This window comes from Glossina fuscipes, unplaced genomic scaffold (assembly GCF_014805625.2).
Source record: "Glossina fuscipes isolate IAEA_lab_2018 unplaced genomic scaffold, Yale_Gfus_2 0, whole genome shotgun sequence".
Classification (NCBI taxonomy): domain Eukaryota; kingdom Metazoa; phylum Arthropoda; class Insecta; order Diptera; family Glossinidae; genus Glossina; species Glossina fuscipes.
The window spans coordinates 21974649-21994347 of record NW_023998414.1 but is presented as its reverse complement, the minus strand read 5'-3'; the positions used below and the strand labels follow the sequence as shown (position 1 = coordinate 21994347).

General features: G+C 33.6%; 2 protein-coding genes across 5 annotated transcripts in view; one reads left to right on the top strand and one right to left on the bottom strand.

Moving 5' to 3' along the window:
- Positions 1-19699, top strand: part of LOC119633489 (glutamine-dependent NAD(+) synthetase) — a 104651-nt gene that overhangs the window by 44566 nt on the left and 40386 nt on the right. The window lies entirely within an intron of this gene.
- The window catches only part of LOC119633466 (cytosolic carboxypeptidase Nna1), a 69817-nt gene that overhangs the window by 33379 nt on the left and 16739 nt on the right, over positions 1-19699 (bottom strand). For all 4 annotated transcript variants that reach the window (XM_038027047.1, XM_038027055.1, XM_038027063.1 and 1 more), the window contains exon 2: positions 16253-16431. In XM_038027047.1, the coding sequence (XP_037882975.1) occupies positions 16253-16431 (179 nt within the window). The remainder of the gene's footprint in view (positions 1-16252; positions 16432-19699) is intronic.

The following is a 19699-nucleotide window of genomic DNA, read 5'->3' as shown; positions in this document are numbered from 1 at the left end:
TCGTTTCAACAACACGCCAACACAGAAGGAAAGTAAACGCTCTTAAAAACGGGGAAATACAAAATATCAATAAAAACGTGTTACTATATCATATTAAATGTGCTATCAATGTGTTTTTTATTACCTTTGCTTTCATTTTATATTTATTGAATGTTATACATTATATTTTTTTTATTGTTACCACAAAAAGTTTAAATTTAAATTAAAAAAAAAAAAAAAAAAAGGAAAAGCGAATGAATTGGTTTTTAATTCATTTAAATATCGAATTTGAAACAAAAAAAAATTGTAAATGAAATTTTCGTACTATAGGCGACGGCGGGTGTACCGTATTTGTTAAATCGTTTGAAATAAATAACTATAAGCTATACGAGCTTTCATCCCATATATATCTCTCTTTTTGTTCAAAAACTTCAATTGAAATTTAAAATTTGGGGCAAACATATTTGGGCTCATAAGCTCGGTTCAAGTGTAAAAAACATTTAAAATATCGAAAAAAAAAAAAAAAAAAAAAAAAAAAAAAAAAACGAAACAAAGTGTACATAAATACATATTTTGGGTCGGTAAAGTGACTATAGTTTATTTACTTCACTTAGTACGAATAGCTAATATGTAATACGCTGTAGGCTGAACAAAAAAGAAAAAAAAGGACAGACGGACAGACAAACTTAAAACAATTCTTGTTCGAATAGTATAATAAAGGTTGTGCGCAAACAAGTGGCGACGGTAATTGGAAAAATGTAATAAACATAATCCGCAACATGATCATCGTTTAGCTTGATGAAAGCATGGTTTCGGAAGCATGTCTTGCTTATCGTTCAATAGACAAGCCAGTCTCCCGACTTTAATCTTATTGTGAGGAACTTTGAGGAGATTTGGAATCAAGTGTCCTATAGCAATTAAAAAAGAATTGTGAAAAAATAGTAGAGAGACCTGTTGTAAACTAATTTCATCTATCCCTAAAGGAACGTAAGCTCTCCTTAAACGGAGTTGTGGTTATACCTGCCATTGATTGCTTGAGTTGATTTGTATAAAAATGGCGGCAAAATATTGCGTTATTTTCAAGTAGGTTTTATATATATATATGCCTACTTTATTGTCCTCCTGATATTTTTGAACTGAATAACTTTTAAGCTTTTGCTTATACTTAAGATTAAGCTAAAATCATTTTTAAATACCGAAATATTCCTGTTTCGCAAATAAATGATAAGAAGAGGAAATGAGGAAAAGCTAAACCCCAAAAATATAAAATAACATACACCTACTTTCCTATATAGGTGTGTAAAGTTAATCGAGATTCTTCGCTTTTCATATACAACTCTTTACTCGAAGCTTACGCTACTGTTTAGTGCATGCTGGGCTCTCTTACTCTTTCCTCTTTTCTTGCTTTATCTATCTCTCTATCGTCTTTAAGTTAGTATTATCTGAAACTTAATCCGTGAAATCTTGCACAGATTTTCAGAATAATATATATAATACATATATATTTTTTATTTATATTTTTTTATCAACCAGAATTATTGTATAGCGTAGTGTACTCTTTATCGATTCAATATCAATTATCGAGAATGTTCACATATAATATTTTCCGTACATACATACGTACGGATTAAATTTTAAAATTTATTAAAATTATAAATTGACTTAAGCTGCAACATAAATTATTTTTTGTTAAATTTTTCAATAAATTCTATGAAAATTCATCTCTAATTAAATATAAATAAATAATATATATAGTATATAATATAAAATCTATGGCGGAATTCATAAATGTTGACCCAAAGAAAAAAACAAGAAGAAAAACAAATGAAAATTTGTATCTAATAAAGCGAGCAGTGGTAGTAGCAACAGTAAATCTTTATTTATTTCTTTAATTAATTTATAGGCTTTTTTTTTTTTTTTTTTTTTTTGCATTTGCATTTATAACAGACTTTAATTGCGAGTTGTTTTTATAATCCACCTCTAAAACTTTTGCCTGACATCCAGAAATTTTAATGTAAAGTTATTTTTAAGGCTACTTACTAATTACTTACAATCATTTCTATTATTCCGTGCTTTTCGTCTCTTATAACAAGCCGACATATTGTGGCGCACCATGGCGTTTTACCGCGCGACCGTTTTTTTATTTTATTTTTAAATCCTTTTTTATTGTTTAAAATACAAAAAAAAAAAAAAAAAAACTAAAAAGAAAGTATTTTTTCGCAATATTTTATTTGAAGTGCGGTGCCGAAAAACATATTTAAACTCTTGCTTGTATACACACATAACTCGCGTAGGTACACATCGTACATATATATACACATATATTTATATATGAAAATGTTGTGAACTGAATAAAAAGAAATATAGAATATTTGAGTGAGACGTGTGCACGCGATGTCAAGCAGAAAACTGCACCTATGCAGTATTTTTTTTTTTATTATTTTTTTATTGTAACCAATGCGGATTTACTAGATTTATCATTCCGTTTGTTACACCTGTACCTGGAAAAGCGCGCACGAAGCGCGAAATTTGAAAGCAGATTCATAATCATGTTTAGTCATTTTGTGAAATGCTTACACACTACAGAGCACAATAAATGCATTAGGAAATTGAAATCCAATCCGCATATGCTTAGTTTCGTTGTAATATATTATACGCAGACAAGAAATTATCCTAACCGATGGTGATCTCAACTGTGACAAAAAAAAAAAAAAAAACTTTAAAATCTTCATGCACGTGGTTGGGTATATAAGATTCTCTCCCGAAAAGTGCATAAAGTGTTCATGCATATGATTCTCTATCTGCCTGCGAAACTCTGGAGAACGTGGATGCGTAAAATTCCTAGTTCATGATCTTTCTCATAAACAATACTAAATGTGCTTGTAACGAGAGAGAGGACGAATGCAGGCCTTTTTCAGAATTCTAGTAAATTCTGCAATTTTGCAAGCGTGATAAGTGCATGCATTTTACGCTCATTTATCTCCAGCTGAAGCAAAACTACCGAAGATTTTCAACTTTCCATCTGAATCTTTTTCGTCGAGGAGCAATTCTATAAGGTACAACACAACGAACAGGAAGAGGGATGCAAGCGACTAATCAATTTCTGAAACTGACTTCTCGGTCAGTGATCTCTATTATGCACCCTACCTACTTTGATGTGGCAGCTATAGATAACGTCCAGCGCTGGGTTGACGGGGATTTTTGTTTCTAAAAGCTTGATTTTACAAAGGAATTTTGATGACCTTGATGATATCTTAAAATTTTGACGTGAATTTCTATAATTTTGGATTTTTGTGTACCTCAAATAAATATTCGTGTCATGATTTGTACGCACTTGCCTTCTTTATTTCGTCAAGTAATAGCCTACAACGACGAGTAAGGATTTTTGGGCCATAAATAGACGTAAACAAGACGAAGAAGATTAACCTTTTTTTGAAAACATAGTTAATGCAAACTAAGTAATGATTTGCAAATTGCTTCTCATATATAATCTACTTTCAACTTTTGCTCACTGAAAAGTCCAATCACGAGTGGTTCCCAGACATCGTAAAATTATTAGTTGCGCGCAAGCGTTGCTTATTATATCACAATTTCTACCGTTGCGCCAAAAAGTTTACCTGTCATACGAAGCATACATTTTGCGCATATTTATGCTCACGGCTGAGCGGCTGAATGTCACGACGCGCGACCGACCTTCCCGTTCACTCTCGAGCCGAGCAATTGGCTGATGGCATATAGATGCTCGATCCTATTTTATTACTTTTCCCATAAGGAAGGATCGGGCAAATGTGGGTTTTATTAATTAGGCCCCTACGCACTTAGGGCCATATTCTAATCTTAAACGAAAACGATGTGCATTCGTGTTGTGTTGACTTTCCTTTTATATCAAGTTTGGTATTCAGATAGATTTTGCATAAGAACGAGCCCCGATATCAGCTTTACTTTAGAATAAATTTATGAAATCCTGCAAAGCCACGGAGAAATAATTGCTTGTGTTTTATACTGCTTTTGTGGTATGGAGTATGGCTATTAATTGAAAAAAATCGGTATTATAGATGTGTGTTTCGGTAGCGGATATAAAAGCATAAATCGATAGTCAGTTGGAATCGAGTCACTTGGTGGGTGTGCAATATTCGTTCCATAGGGATTGTAGTGTTTGTTCTTTTTTTGTTTTCTCTCTCTCTCTCTCTTTTCGTTGGATGTTTGTGCAGAAATATTTCTATATATACAGCATATATTTTTAGTGTATTTTAATACAATCATACCTGCTATGTACGTGTCCCGTTCCCCTTTTATGATTGTATAATAAAAATGAACATATGCATGGTTTTGTTCGTTTGTTAGGTCAGATATATAGTTCTGACATAATGCAATTATCGTTTATGTATATAAATGTTATGAAAGAAGACTATAAATCTATTTTAATAACAAGGAGAAACTTCGAATAAAAAACAAAAACAAAAGCATAAACTGAAAATTACCGTTATCACATTAAAGTTAGATAAAAGGAATTGAACTTTCTTCACTACTACACTACTACTACATAACATGGTAGACATTAAGCTGATTAAACATTTGTAACGCGTACAAGTGAAAAACAATGTAAAAAATATTACTACTTATCTATCGAAATTATGGTCACAACGTGGACTCAATTCAAGTCGAATAGAAACTGTTCTAAGCTTTTTTCTTTCAAAATAATTTAATAGACGTAGTAAAAAAATCAGTTCTCCGTGTTGAAGAATATCTACCAGATGCGTTAATTTCTTCCGGAAGTTAGCGAACTTTAGCGTAACGTTAATATCGGTTTAAGATGTTTACAAGCTGTCGGCTCAATGGGTAAAGTGAAGGATGCTATATATGGCAAGGATGCCATATATGCAGTTGGAGCTACGGAATTGACTAAGTTGGCTTGGAGAGAAAATACAATACGCTATGAAACAGTTACAATGTGGTTTGTGCGTACGTCCGTCCGTCTACACCAAAAGCAAGCCAGGAAATGATTTGGTGGCAACATGGGTTGGGTAAATTCTTTTTATTGCGGCAGAATTTTTCAGCTCTGTCTCCTTCTAATTAGCACTGGTTCAGATCGAGGCAGTCATATTTGATAGATTTGGTAGCTTACAAAAGTTGAAAATATGCGAAAATGCTTTCATAAACATTTTTGCCTGGAAATCACGAAGTTTCTACCGCGACGGCATCCACAAACTACTCGAAAAGAAGGGAAAGAACATAAGATAGTGTTTGTAGCGAGTATTTGCACAGCTATTAGTGCTATTAACATGCTATGAACTCTTCTTTCTTAGTTTCTTAGTATCAATCAAAGTAAGAGTACTTTGGCATTTCCCTTGCAAGGAGGGGTGATGGGGGGCGGTAGCTAGGTGGGGTGAGTTATCCATCATAGAGAGCAAGTTCGACAACTAAGGCGCTTCACTTTTCGACAATCGTCTTGATCAATACATTTATTTAGTGACAGACCGATATATGTTAATTGCACTTGTCAAGCTACCGCGTTTTACTAATGTTATAAAACCATAAGCTATTGTGGAAGTGGAGTACGACCATTTTTAAAAATGTTCTCTTTCACCCTCTGCCTCTCTCTCTTTTACTCACATATATAATTAGTAACAGTGCAAAAGTGAATGGAGAAGAAATCGATCTACACTTGATAGTAGACCCCCCCGCCCCCTCAAGACGATCTGTACTGAGATTACTTACGAGACGATAAAGTTAATAAATCTTTTGATATTGTGTAGTTAATGCAACACAATCCATATGTCATCATACCTTCCCATAGTTGTTATGAGAAACTGTTAAGGTCGGCGACAACATAAATGATTAATGAATGCTTAGATAATTAAAATATACAAATTTATTTTCCCTCGGTTGTTGTTGCTGTTTCCTCTCTTTTCATATTACAATTAATCTGCACTACCGCACATTATGATTAACTTGTCGTAAACTTTGCATATACAGAGCATATTATAACTACTACTAGACATACGGCAGCAGCATCGTGTTTATTATTAAATCCACTATGTATAATTTTCAGATATATGTGTGCACGTTGTTCAGTGCCTTGAGGTGTCTCCTTGTACTCTCTATTATATGGCAGTAAATGTTATGTTATACGTTTGCATATGCACACATATATGTATGTATGCATGTATGTATGTATATATATATGCATGCGTGTATGTACATATGCCTGTGTGTGTGTGTGTGGCGATTGTAAATGTTTGAATAAAAGTATATGTGCGACGTGTCATACAGGTTTTCCTTTCATTTTTCAGTAGCATAAAGAGAAGAACAACAACGGCAACAATAACAATAACAACAACAACAACAACGACGATACGATAACGCGACACAACGTGATTAACTATAAAACAACTTGTCTGGGTATATGAAGATAGGCGATAGCACTGTTTACTTACACACGATGCGGTTATATTTATGTGTAAACGTAAATTTTATATATATATATTTATGTGGAAGTAGTGCGGTGCGAATCTTTTTTCAACAGGAAAATTCATTGAACATGTCAATATGGGGGCTTGTTGTTGTAATTCGACTGAAAACCTACACATGAACGTAACGTGTTCATACGTATTAATATGCATATATACCGGGGATTCTGTGAAAATAAAATGTAAAAAGCATATCTGCAATTTTAAGGCCCTCGAGTAAATGTGTGACTACTGTGTATATATATATATATATATATAATTATTTTAACATTTCACCTCAAATTCCTTTGAGAATAAATGCAATATTCAATTATGGCGTTCATTCTTAATCTCTCAATTTATATAACTTTACACTAAATCTATCTAAAGAGATCTACTGGATTAGCATTTTCGATTCCTTATTACTTTACTTCTTTAATTAAAAATAATACAAAGGAATTATTGAAAGATTCGATTAAATGATGTAATTAAAACGCGACAATAAGAATATCATAATAGGAGAAGTAAAAAGCATAGCAGCAACAAACATAGTTGATGAAGGATAAGAGAATATAGATACGAAGAGATATGATAAAAGCTGTTTGGTTGACAGGTCTAAGAAGAATACTAGCTTAATTGAATTGATTGAGAAAAGCATAGCGAAAATGAGAGCAAAATGATGCGAATATATAATAAGAATGGACGATATGAGCAGAAGACAAGATAAGAGAAATGTTTGCGTAGACGAAGGGGGGGAAGTATAAAGGATAACGAAAATATTCGAATCCCGGGAATAATTGAATTCAAAAATATAGGATAAACGGAATGAAATGGAAGTAGAACAGTGTCGCGGAAATTGGTAATAGCGATAGGATAGTAGATTTGAAGATTAGAACGCAGGAGAGAAAAACATGCAAGAAAGAATTAAACCATATTCAGGTTTTTCAACACAATAACCTACGATTTTGTGCAAACATATAAACCGCGGCCAGCAAATGTTAGCACAGCGTCGAACGGCCAAATGTTATCCTCGCCGCTGTATTTGCCTGATATTCAAAATCCTTACGGTTAAGAGGTATCAAATGGAGCACATTAAATTACACAGCTATAATAACAAATTCGTAAAAAGTGATGCATCTCCGTGTACAACTATGATCAGTGGATTACAGGTGATTCCCTCATGACACTTGTCAAACAAGGTTTCGACACGACACCGTGCGAATTAAGCAATTTACACGGAGGACGCCTTTATTCGCGATGCCTGCTGAAAGGGAACAGTTCTCTTCTTTTTTTTTATCGGAATATAAAGATCAGCTTCATACAAATTTTGCCCTTCACACAGCGATCCTTCTGACCATTCATCCGTCGCGTAGTCTAAATATGTAGTGGTTCGTTATTGCCAACGTTGTTACGTTATGTCGAAAGTTCTTATGCGTTTGCTGGTATAAGGATATAGTACAAATGCTGGTAGCTAACCCGGCGATTTTATATCCCTATATATATATAGCCATTGGTACGAATGCCAAGTGAAGGGTGATTGCTTTTTAAATGAAGACACCACGATATCCGGGTTTCAGGATTCTTGTCCTTGTCTTGTCCTTCACGTAAGATCATCCTATTGGCACTCGCACTGTTGACCTAATAGGAAAGACCGGAATCTATTTTTTACAGTTTTTGTGATTTAGATACGAATCTGAAGAACTCTTTCACAATCGATTTGTTTATATCTGCTTTGCCGCTACTATTTACTGTACACATGTGTACACACCTATGCACCGCTACAATAGACAATGAACGTCAACGGCATAGTGTGACCTGTACCGCTGTCTTGATACTTTGTGCATGTATCTGACAGGTAGAGCTAGTATAAATATCTTGTAGGGGAAGCAAAGAATTGCAAAGCAAAAGGATGTATAACCTTATGATTTTAATAAAATAGCAAAAAATTGCTGAAATTTTATTTACAGTTTGCCTGTGTACAATATTCGCATAAAAAAATGAAAAGAAAAAATTATATGAGTCTTATAGTGAATACTGAATGTATCCATCCGCCCGTCCCTCTCTTCCCATGCAACCATCGGAGTAGAAAGGAATTTCGTTGCCTAAACTCATTTTTATGGGTGTTTTGAATGAATAGCTCGATGCCATTGTAAACGTGGCACGTGGGGTGAGTAGCATGTAGAATAAAAATGCATTTTATCCTTTTTGGCGGATGTAACCGTAAACAGAACATGACGGTTTGTCACATTATCCTAACCGCGTGACTTGAAAAAACTGCAATTTTTTATCTTAATTCGTGTTTTGCTTATAATAACCGTCCATGCGCTAGTTACGAAATTTAAATTGCTCGCAGATACGTTACATTGGGAGTGTTCTGTTGAGGTGGGGGAATGGGGAATTGGTATTTCTGAGAGGTACCCGCATTTCAATAACAAAGTTAGTACACATACGTGACCGAAATTCTTTGGGTGATGAATGCAAAAATTGAAACTTCCCAACCATAGATTGATGGCATATGTTCATAGGTAAATTTCATCACACATTTGACAAACTGCGATGACTGTGTTATTGTCATTAAGATCTCACTATATATATATATATATATATATATATATATAATAAACGCTATCCATATAAAACATATTGCATGCATGCAGAAAGGTATGCAAGCGTACGTGTATAGAAGCGCATGCAAAGGTATTTGCATGTGAATTACTTTTGGTCATTTGTGTGTTATATGTTATATGTTGTGCATGTATTAGTATATGAAAATACGTATGTATGCGTTGGCCGCCTTTGTTTGTCAATAATATACAATTTCCTGTAATATGGTTTTTCGTAGTTGCTCTATGCGCTTGAGTTCATCTATGGAAGTTGCTTTTTATGCAACTGCTGGTTAACCACTGACTCTACTTCTCTGTTAAACCTATTATGCCTTTGTATATGTATACACGTACGTATAAGTGTGTAGCTCATGTTCTCATAGGCGAACAAAAACCTGCGAGATATTATTCATGTTCTGAAAAATATAAAAATTCTATTACTGTATAAATAACTAAAATTTCAACAAAAGGTGAGCAGCAAGCAGCAAGCAGCTCGTTGTTGTAAATAATTTTTGTATGAAAAGTACGTTTTCATCCATTTAAAGAGAAGATTGTATGTAAACCATTAAATCATTTTATAATTTTAACAAACTCATTTCTATTGCGGTTGCTGTCAATGCGGTATTGTCTCTATGATCAATCAATCCCCTTTCAAAAAATGCAATGCTTTTATGCCATATTCCCTCAAAAGTGGAAACTTATGAAGGTCTTAAGGAAAATGAAAAATGGCCAGTGGTGACTTGTTTTGCTATGGTTTCTTCCAAAAATGTCTCTTCTTATAGGCACACGTAGTGTAAACTACGATCAACAACGCTACTGAAAATGATTGTTCACTTTTCCAATTTTCTTAATTAAAATAAAATTGTGGGAGAAAAAAAAAAAAATTTGATATAAATTTCGCAACACTCTCAAAAAAGGCGGGGTTTTTTTCTCATCAGCACTTAAAAATAGGCAACAAGTTTTTTTTTTATTTCATTCTTCCTTAACGTTGGTTGGTGGAACTCTGAAGTGGAGACACAAGAAACAATGAAAATTAATTATAATAAATGCTTAAAGAGAAAAGGAAGCAGAAATTACGATTTTATTCGCTTATAAATTTTTCGTACTCTATCTTTGGATACAAATTTTTTTTGTTTTGGAAATTTCCAATACAATATGAATTCCACTCATCGTTTTGTCGTTCATTTAAAAATGAAATTTGAAAATAGGATAAAACCGGGAAAAGAATTCCAATGGAATTGTTTATCAGAGTTCATAAAAATGCAAGGGCGTGGTAACTTTGTTCTACCGATTGTAATACGCAGACATGCTTACATGGTTTAAGTCACGCTCGACGCCTATTTTCCGGAACATTCGATAGAGCAAATGTCCTGAGCAATAATCTCGGAAAAAACATACATTTCAAACTAAAGACGTGCCCCTCCAAGATGTTCACATAAAGTTTGAATTGAGTCAACTTGAACGCCATAGTAATGTGTATGGCACCTTTCTTCCTCACACTTTCACGCTATAAACGTTGTCATTAGAAATTTCATAACCAAAATAAAAGATTTAAAATTGTTCTAAGCCGAGTATTACATAATGTAAGCCATAATCTTAAGTGCAGTTTCTCAAAAGACAAACTTGATAATTGCAAAATTACTTGCCATAAAATATTTGCCTAACTTCCGCTCTTGCATAACTTTCCTCATCATCATACAGCTGTGAAATTTTGCATCTTCTTTTATTCAAATTTCACACCATTATGACGCTTAATTTAATTTTAGTTTCATCTCTTAGCAAAATTATTTCTTTAGCAGCAGATAGGATGTCCCTGCTCGCTGTACTAGCATAGTAAGAAGGACTTCCTTTAAACTGTCATCAAAAATTATTTTATTATTTTTTTTTTTTTTTTTGTTCCTTTCCGCTCCCTACTATCATCAGCATATCAACATGGTCTTCATTATATCATCATCGTGGGCAAGAAAACGGAAAATGTGAGTGAGAAACATGGGTTCACATAATTTCATTTTTAAGAAAAAAAAAAAAAAAAAAACAAAAAGAAACAAATTGTGCAATGCTTCTTGCATAAAAATTAAATTAAATTAAATTCTCGTTCTTCTATATCCGTCGTGACTAGAGGGCGGCATATTTATTTCGTCATCCAATGTGTAGCATAAAGAAACGAACAGCGGACAGCGGACAGCGGCCAGCCTCTTTCAAAGTTTTTTTTTCTTTTTTTCATTTCCATGTCGCGTATGATTTTGAATAGAAAATTCCAAGTGCGATTGGTGACGAAAATTCTAGCAATTCTATGTTGGATCTCTCCACTGAAAACCTGTTTGTACGAGAAGTATACACGACCGTCATATTTCTTTCTCATATTTTTGATATTATGTCGCAACATTCGATTCACCTTTGGGCATTTTAAATTCTTCAAACCTACCTTAGTACCCTCTGTAACATGAAACAGAGCTTCACAAATTTTCAAGAATATTTTTTTTGTAAAGATCACAACAAATTCCCAATACATTTGGCGGATAAGAAGTTCACACTAATAATAATAATTTCTGCTGCCTTGGTGAGATTGACAAAATCTTTAATAAACGACAGATAAAAATGGACGGATTGAAAACTCTGCGTACTAAAGTCTTTCTTTTTTTTCGATCTCCTCATTCTCCTCCGAGTTCACTCACATTTTTAAACAGTGTTTATTGGATTGAAAACTCGTACTGCGTACTTAAGGCTTTCTTTTTTTTCTCGATATATTCCCTCCTCCTCCGAGTTCACTCACATTTTTAAACATAGTTTATTGTAATAGTGCATTTTTCCTTCTTTTCTCTTTTTTATCATAAAATGTGAATTTAAATTTACCAACTTAAGGAACATGTACATATGTGCATATATATATATATATATATGAAAAATTCATAACAAAAGAAAAAAAACTTAATGTTTTTATTCGTTATTAAAAACGCTTTAGGACTCAAAGCAAATATGAAAGCATCGAATAGACAGACGCTGATGATAATTATATTGCTGATAGCAGTTGTTATAAATATGCGTTTGTGTGCATGCGTGTATAAATTAATTGCAATATAAGAAAGAAAAAAAAAGAAAAAAAAAGAAAAAGAAACAATAATGCAGATAGAATATTTAAAACTGAAATTAAAATTGTTCAAAGATCATTTAACCATAAACGTTGATGAAACAACACCCGTTCATATCATAAATCATCAATTAAAGTGCTTTCCTTGAGAGAACTATTTTTTTTTTTTTTTTTTTTTTTTTAAAGAATAATAACAACAATAGTAATCCACACATAGTCACATAGTTTGATTTAAGGCTTTTGCGTAAATAATTGCATTTATTTGATGTTAATGTATGTACCCTATCGTAAAGGTACTTGTACTAAATGGACTGGAATCATGTAAAAAAACTGCTTTATTGCATTCTCTGCCTCCAGACACGTGTGGAAAATTTCACGAATAATAATGAAATAACAACGCTGTTCACGGACCTATATGATTTCTGCTTGATAACGATCTTCAAACGGTATGTTTTGAAAATTTGATGATTACAAGTTACCGTTGTATGTATTTGTGCTGCTATTTGCTAACTTTCATCAACACAAGCGAAAAATATGAATTTCGTATGTTGATTGAAACATTGATTTTTGATGGGAAGAAATACCCTGCGCGATCAAGATTGGCGAGAAAATACATTTTTATGTGATTCGCTGGTTTTAAAGCAAGTCATATGGCACATCGATGATGTTAAACACCTCTGGTAGCCTAAAATCGGCGATCGAAGAACTGGAGTCCCCTAAGCTAGGTGACACATTAAAAATGTGAGAAGGCAGTAAATTTTCTACTTTGCATGAACATTTTTCCGTAAGGAAACTCTGTTCGAGAGGGTGTCGCATTTGCTCATTTTTCACAGCAACTCGGATGATAAGGGCGAACGCTCTTTGGGAAAAAGAAAAAAGATTTTTTTATGCAATCTGCGAAAATATATAAAAGATAGATACATTACTACATAGTGAAAATCAATAGACGAAAGCCGTCAAAAGCGGCCAAACCTGACGCCTTATTAAAACAACTGCAACTTCTAAACTCACGGAACGTCATAAAATGTTGACACATTTTGTTTATGGGCTGATGCTATCCAGAAATTATAGCGGTCTGTCAACACTGTTGCCATTTATACGTCAGACTGGAGACAGGATATATACCATATTGTTATAAATAAGAAAAGAATCCCCTCTCACCATGTAGGAGCTCTAATGAAAAGTAAGGCCTTATTATCGCGTCAAAATCAACTTTTTATTTATTTGCTAAATTTGCAGCACGTTAGCTCAGCGTACGGGTCTTCACGCATATAATGGCTGATAGGAGGGGTATTTATCGGTCGGCTTTTTGCCAATCTAACTCCAGTTAAAACCCACAGCATGGAAAAACCAATTATCACTACTATTATTACTATTATTATTATTATTATTGCTATTATTAGATTAGCATATAATTATCTCAATTATTTATACAACATTGGGCGCACGTCAACGTAATGTCATTACAATTTGCTTATATTACATTTAATCAACAAAAAGACCATTAACACAAAATAAAACGTAATGTAACGTCGTTTTGCTCGCAAAACTCGTATCGCATTATTACAGTAGAATAATCTTTTAATAACCAGCCAACAATTATAATTATACCAAATGTGTAAAATTTAAAAGACCACAAAACAATAGACGCTTACTAACCGCACACACATTGTAACAAACAAGCGAGAGAATAAAAAAAGAGAAAAAAAAAAAAACAAACCATGCAAAAAAAAAGGTAAAAGCTGAACCCACTTATGTTAAATATCCTCTTGAGTTCAAAAAAAAAAAAATAAATAAATAAAAAAATAAAAAAATTGAAAAAAAAGGAAAGCGTGATGTCCACCACTTACAATCACAAAAAAAAAAAAAAAAAAAAAAAAAAACCATAGCAACTACTTTCTATAGCAGATCCAACTGCGCTCCAACTGCACAAACAAGAGCATCCTCTCGAAATAACAACAAAACAGCAAAAACACTCTAGTGCGTGAGGAAGAAATGCTGTTGAGAGTGTAAATAAAGTTAATACCGCATATTTAGAAGTTTATTGCTTGTGGCTGGTTGCTAGTTTAAAAAGGAAAATTGCAATTTGTTGCGCAATATTTAAGTAAAATACTCTCTGTTCGGAAAATCATTGAAAAATTTAAAGTTGAAAATGTGAAATAACTTGAAAGTGGTGTTTACTTAAACGCCAAATATGTTCTTTTGGTTTGCGTTACGGCATCCTTTGATAATGATTTCATGAAATTAGTCGGCGAAGTCAAATCATGTAATATTTCTCGAAACAAAAGTCATGCGAAGCATGCGAAGTTACGAATTAGTTACCGAGTTAGTGCGGTTGTCAGAGTACAGTTGAAAATTCGACTGATTCGTTTATAAGATTAAACGAAATCTTGTACATATTGTTCGAGGTTTATTCGGGGGGCATTGTGTGATCGATCACTAGTCACAAGAGACACAACGTTGTGTCTTCTTATTACATTCTAGTTGTTTCCATTTTCTATCAATTTTGGTTTCTTCTTCCTCTTCCCCTAATCAAAAGCCGAGAAAAGTGCAAGGTGTCTTGTGATGTTTCTAATATGTTGCTCAGGGAACGCGTTTGTTAGTTTGAAGGTACTTTCGTTATTTATGAAAATAAACTGACTGACTCAGTATCGGGCTTGCACAGGACGTACTAAAATTTACGCAAAATTTGATTTTGATGCCTTTAAGAGTTTGACAGCTGACACTATGGTTACAAAAAATGGAGACGAGAGAGCCACGTGTTTTCATTGCTAAACAACATTGACATAATGAAAGCATGAAACATTTGCTGGTTATGTTAGAATTAGCCCGCTACTGGATTTTTTTTTCTTTTTTTTTTCTAGGGAGTTATTTACAATCAAAGGTGTACGTCAATAAGTCCGCAATCATCGGTACTTTGAAGCAGGCGATTCTAAGTTGCATTAACGCATAGAGTGCTTATGGGCCAAAAAAGCAGTGGAGGCAATTTGCACGCTGTGCTATTCCACCCATAACCCTATCCTATGTGCATTATGGTTCAATAAAAAAATTAAATAAAAACTTTGTGTAGATTTTGCGACACCCTTTAGCAGATCACGCGCAATTTAGAGTAATAAGCGTCGATACCGGCGATTTCTTCCAAATCGTATTCAACTCTTTTACTAATGCAGGCTTTTACATAAAATTAAAAATTAAATTTACTACCGTAATCCAACCGGCGTTAAAACGATTAATTAATTTAATTTTGCACTCGCTTTATCCATGGTTTATATGAAGCTGAAGTTGAGTATTGATATTTTACAAGCAGCACACAAGGATAAATACCATTAAAGCCCTTTACCTTTGTTTCGCTTATATGATCTTTTTATTACTAGCCATAATACATTCTACGAGAAATTTCCTCTTTGCGTTCGGCGTTCAATAGTTTCGTCACTCTGTCAGTCTGTTAGATGGTTTACGATGTCCGCTTTTAAAGCAATATTCTCTGAGAATTTGTCTCGAGTAAAATTTTTACACTTCGTGTGAATTTATTAAACTTAGCATAAAATGTTTTTAACGTCCGTTCTTCCTATTAAAACCATGCGAACATTTTTCATATATCCAAGTTTTGATAAGACATTTCTCTTGCAAGCTGTTTCCTTATTATTCTGCAGCAGTTTTCGGTAAAATAACACAACAATGTAGTGACAACTCCCGGGAACGCTGTTTGGTTATGGAAAACTTTTTAACAGCTCCTGTTTCTCCAAGTATGATTTCAAATGTTTAATTGAGTCCTGCACACGATAAGAGGGAATTCGCCGATGAATGAATTACTCCATCAAGCAAATATCTTGTGGGGGAATGTGTCCATGAATTAAGCATAAGGTAAAGTGTTGCAGCAAACTTTCTGATTTCAAAATTTCACTTAGAAGGCGTGGTATATATTGCAATAGGTTCAAAATTAAAGTGAAACAAAATCAAAAATGATACGATGGAAATTAATTAATTTAATTACTAAATATTTAAAAAATTTTTGCATCCCACAAATGTAATAATTTGTAAACAAATGTAATAATTACTAAAAAATTTTATATCAATGAAACGACGCGAGAAAAAAAGAAATTAATAAATAAAATAAAATATTGAACACATACCTGGCATTCGATTGGCCATCGGGGGGCCTGTTGTGAGCAGCCATGTTCCTTATCTTTTGGCAGTGCAAAAAGCTCACGCGGTTCTTTAAGACGAGCTATTGGTCGCAATGTCCTTTCATCGGTATTCACTTCTAATTGATTGGTTCTTAGACCTTTTGTTAGGAAATTACCAAGATAACCTGCAAATATATATATATATATATATGTATAGGTATAGGTATATATATTGAAATGATGCATGTAAAATGAAGAAAACAAGAGTTGAAATTTGTACAAATCGCAAAATTCATACACAATAGCGATATTAATGATGTCAACAGATGCTGCAGCATTTTTTTATAACACATTTGTATGGCTTTGTTCAAAAGGTATGCACAAAATATTCGAAAAATCCAAATATTTTACAAATTCTAGTTTATTCTCAACACGCACACACAACTCCCCGTCAAATGCTTCTTCATTTTTTTCGCATAAATTTTCGAAGAAATTTCTAAATATTATGTGTGAACACAGACACATATACTACTATTGCTTTTCGTTTTATGTTTCTTTTTCTTTCGTCTTGTTTGCTTCTTTTTTTTTTTGTTTTTCATACTATGCGTTTCTACGGACTTAGCTAGCTATATTTGTGAGACACTGAGCAAATACCAGCAAGGAAAGCAAGCGGCTAAAGGGTAAAAACTTGAATATTATTATCCAAGAAGAAGAATTTGTTCACTAAAATATATAATGCTGTTTGTTATTCATTCCAAAAACAACTATTAATGTATTCTGTCGGCATAACCTTGTGAACAAGTCAGTAAATGTAAATGCATGCATAAGGCACAGAGAGAAGTGTTACGGTACGTATGTACTAACACATAAATATATTAGATCGACTGCTGCTACATTTTTTTCAACACCGTCAGTCAAGTTCATAAAGTCATAAAGATTTCAAGATTGTCACACTTTATGTTTGTTTGTTTGTCGTCTCCTTACTTGTTTGCGGTGTTGTTTATTTACTTTCTCTCTGCGTTAATTCGAAATGATTTTGTTTTATTAAAAATTTTAACACGCCAGGATTATATATTATCTATGGGAAAACATAAGTGAAATGAAAAGGGAAGCTAAGAAGGAGAGGAGCAAATTTTCATTTTTCCCCATTTTTTTCCTTTTTCGTTCTCTTTAAACACTTACGAGACACAACAACTAAAACGATAAGTGTTCGACTTGCTCCTCAATATTTTGTGCTCTCTATGGGCTCATTAATTCCATTTATTATTATTGTTATAAGACAGACTTGATTGGTGAAAGACAAATCAGCTAAATATGTTTCAAAAAATTCATTAATTATCTTTGAAAGTTAATTGATTGAAGCACAATGTATGTAATTCCTCTAAATAGATCAAGCGGTTTACTTAAAGAAACAATATTAATAAATATTGATGATAATGGACAAATTAATCGACCGATCCTTACTATTTTCATAATACATTTTACCATAGCCATGATATAAGTATATATGTATATACGATAAATGTCTGGTCAGTTTCTATTCTCTTTGCAAAATTATTTTCAAATAGGCGAAATTGAACTATGAATAATGATATATAGATGTTGCCCGTCATAGATAGTATCAACTTTTATATGAAAAGTATCACAGTTTCGCGACATTTCGCTGATTAGTATGCAAGTTACCAGACGAATCTGGATGTGCGATATTTTTGAAATCAACTCAAATTTTGAATTCGCCCAAGAATGCCAATACATTTTTAAGATATGTTAATAAATATTGTAAAAGAGCAAAGCTAGCGCTTATGGGGTAATTAAACAAGTAAATACTTCGCGTATTCCTTGAGACCTGCATTGAAATCGAAATAAAGCTATGGCTACAGATGCTGTAGGTAATAGAATCTCTCAAAACATGCGGCTATGCAAACAGCCACAAGGACCAATGCACAGCAATCAATGCTCCACGAAAAACTAACAGACGTCGCAATTGTGCCGATAAAACTGCATGCATTGACCGTGAACGGAAAGATAATATATCATCTGTTCTGCCAATCCAAAGATACAATGCGTATGCTATCCGTAAAATAGACGTCAGTGTCTGGAAAATACGTGCTCTCTGCTCTCCGTTTCAGTTCAGCTATTGCTTTCTTGTTTTGCGCAAACTAATTTGGCCGACAGTTTGCTTTGTCTAGCGCATAGGTTTATGACATTCATGCTTTAACGTCTCCCTGAGAAGTGATCATATGTGTGTATGTCCGCGTTCTGACCCTTCTTTTGGTCAAGTTCAGTAAATACTAAAAGTCAGCAGCAAAGTACGCGTTGTTCGTTAAAAGTAAAGTCTCGTTTTGTGGCCGCCGACTCACTTTAATATCATTTTCCTAAAACTCAATCTTCTGCTCTATCCCCCCCTTTAAAAAAAAAAAAAAACAAAAATATATGAGTTAAAGCGCAAAACAAAAATTTGTTTCTTATTTCTTTACCATCAAGCTGTTACCTTAAGTGACTTAAGTGACGACTTAGACGCGATGCAAGAATCCGCAAAGAAAGCTCTGCTTCTTAGTAGAGATATGAAAGTGTTTCGAATCAACGCAATACAAATGCAAATTGAAGCGAATCCTTTTTGATTACATCGGCTTAGGCATATTCAACGGACTTAGTCCGCGTCAAACTTGAGGCTTTTATCTATCTAATCGCGGCCATTTATAGCAATTCTTTTTTCTATCGGCATGCGTCTTAAGAAATTCGTAAGCGTTCCTCAACTAGTGAAGTGGATTTCTTCGAATTAGATTAGACTAAAGCCGTTTGCACCGTAAGCGAAGGTCTCTCTAATCTAGTGGGTATACTATCTGATCTTTGGGAAGAGTCATTGAATTGTGTCTTACACACTAAAACTTCATCAAAACCTATTGTGAAAATATCACATTTTTTTTATTATTCGTTTAAAATATTGTTTCCCGATAGAAAATCTGATTTCGAGGCCTTTGCGAAATTAAGTTTCATTTTAAATAAATTTAAATTTAAAGAAATGCGGACAGAACACAAGAGTAAGTGTATTTGCATTATGAAACGAAGTTCGCCCATCAAGCGCGTCTACCATCCTTGTCTCTCTTACTTGAAACGGCTTCAAGCAGCATCAAGAAGATGTTTTTTAAGGTGCTAAGCGTTCCTTCAAATTATAATTAGAAAATATAATTAACGATCCACGTAGACTAGACGACAGCCCAATAAGTAGCCGAGTCAAGTCGAGGAAGATGGGCCATTAAATACCTTATACACTACAACCCAAAGGAAAACTACAAATTTCCACATTCTATAATATTGGATGGGCGCGGTGGATTTTCCCTATTTTTGTAGAACAATTTTGTGAAAATTTATCACACGTGCATCTGTTGTAGGGTATGAGCAACGAATAAAAGACATGGAACGCAGGAAAGGTGCTCCCAGTCATGGTTGTAT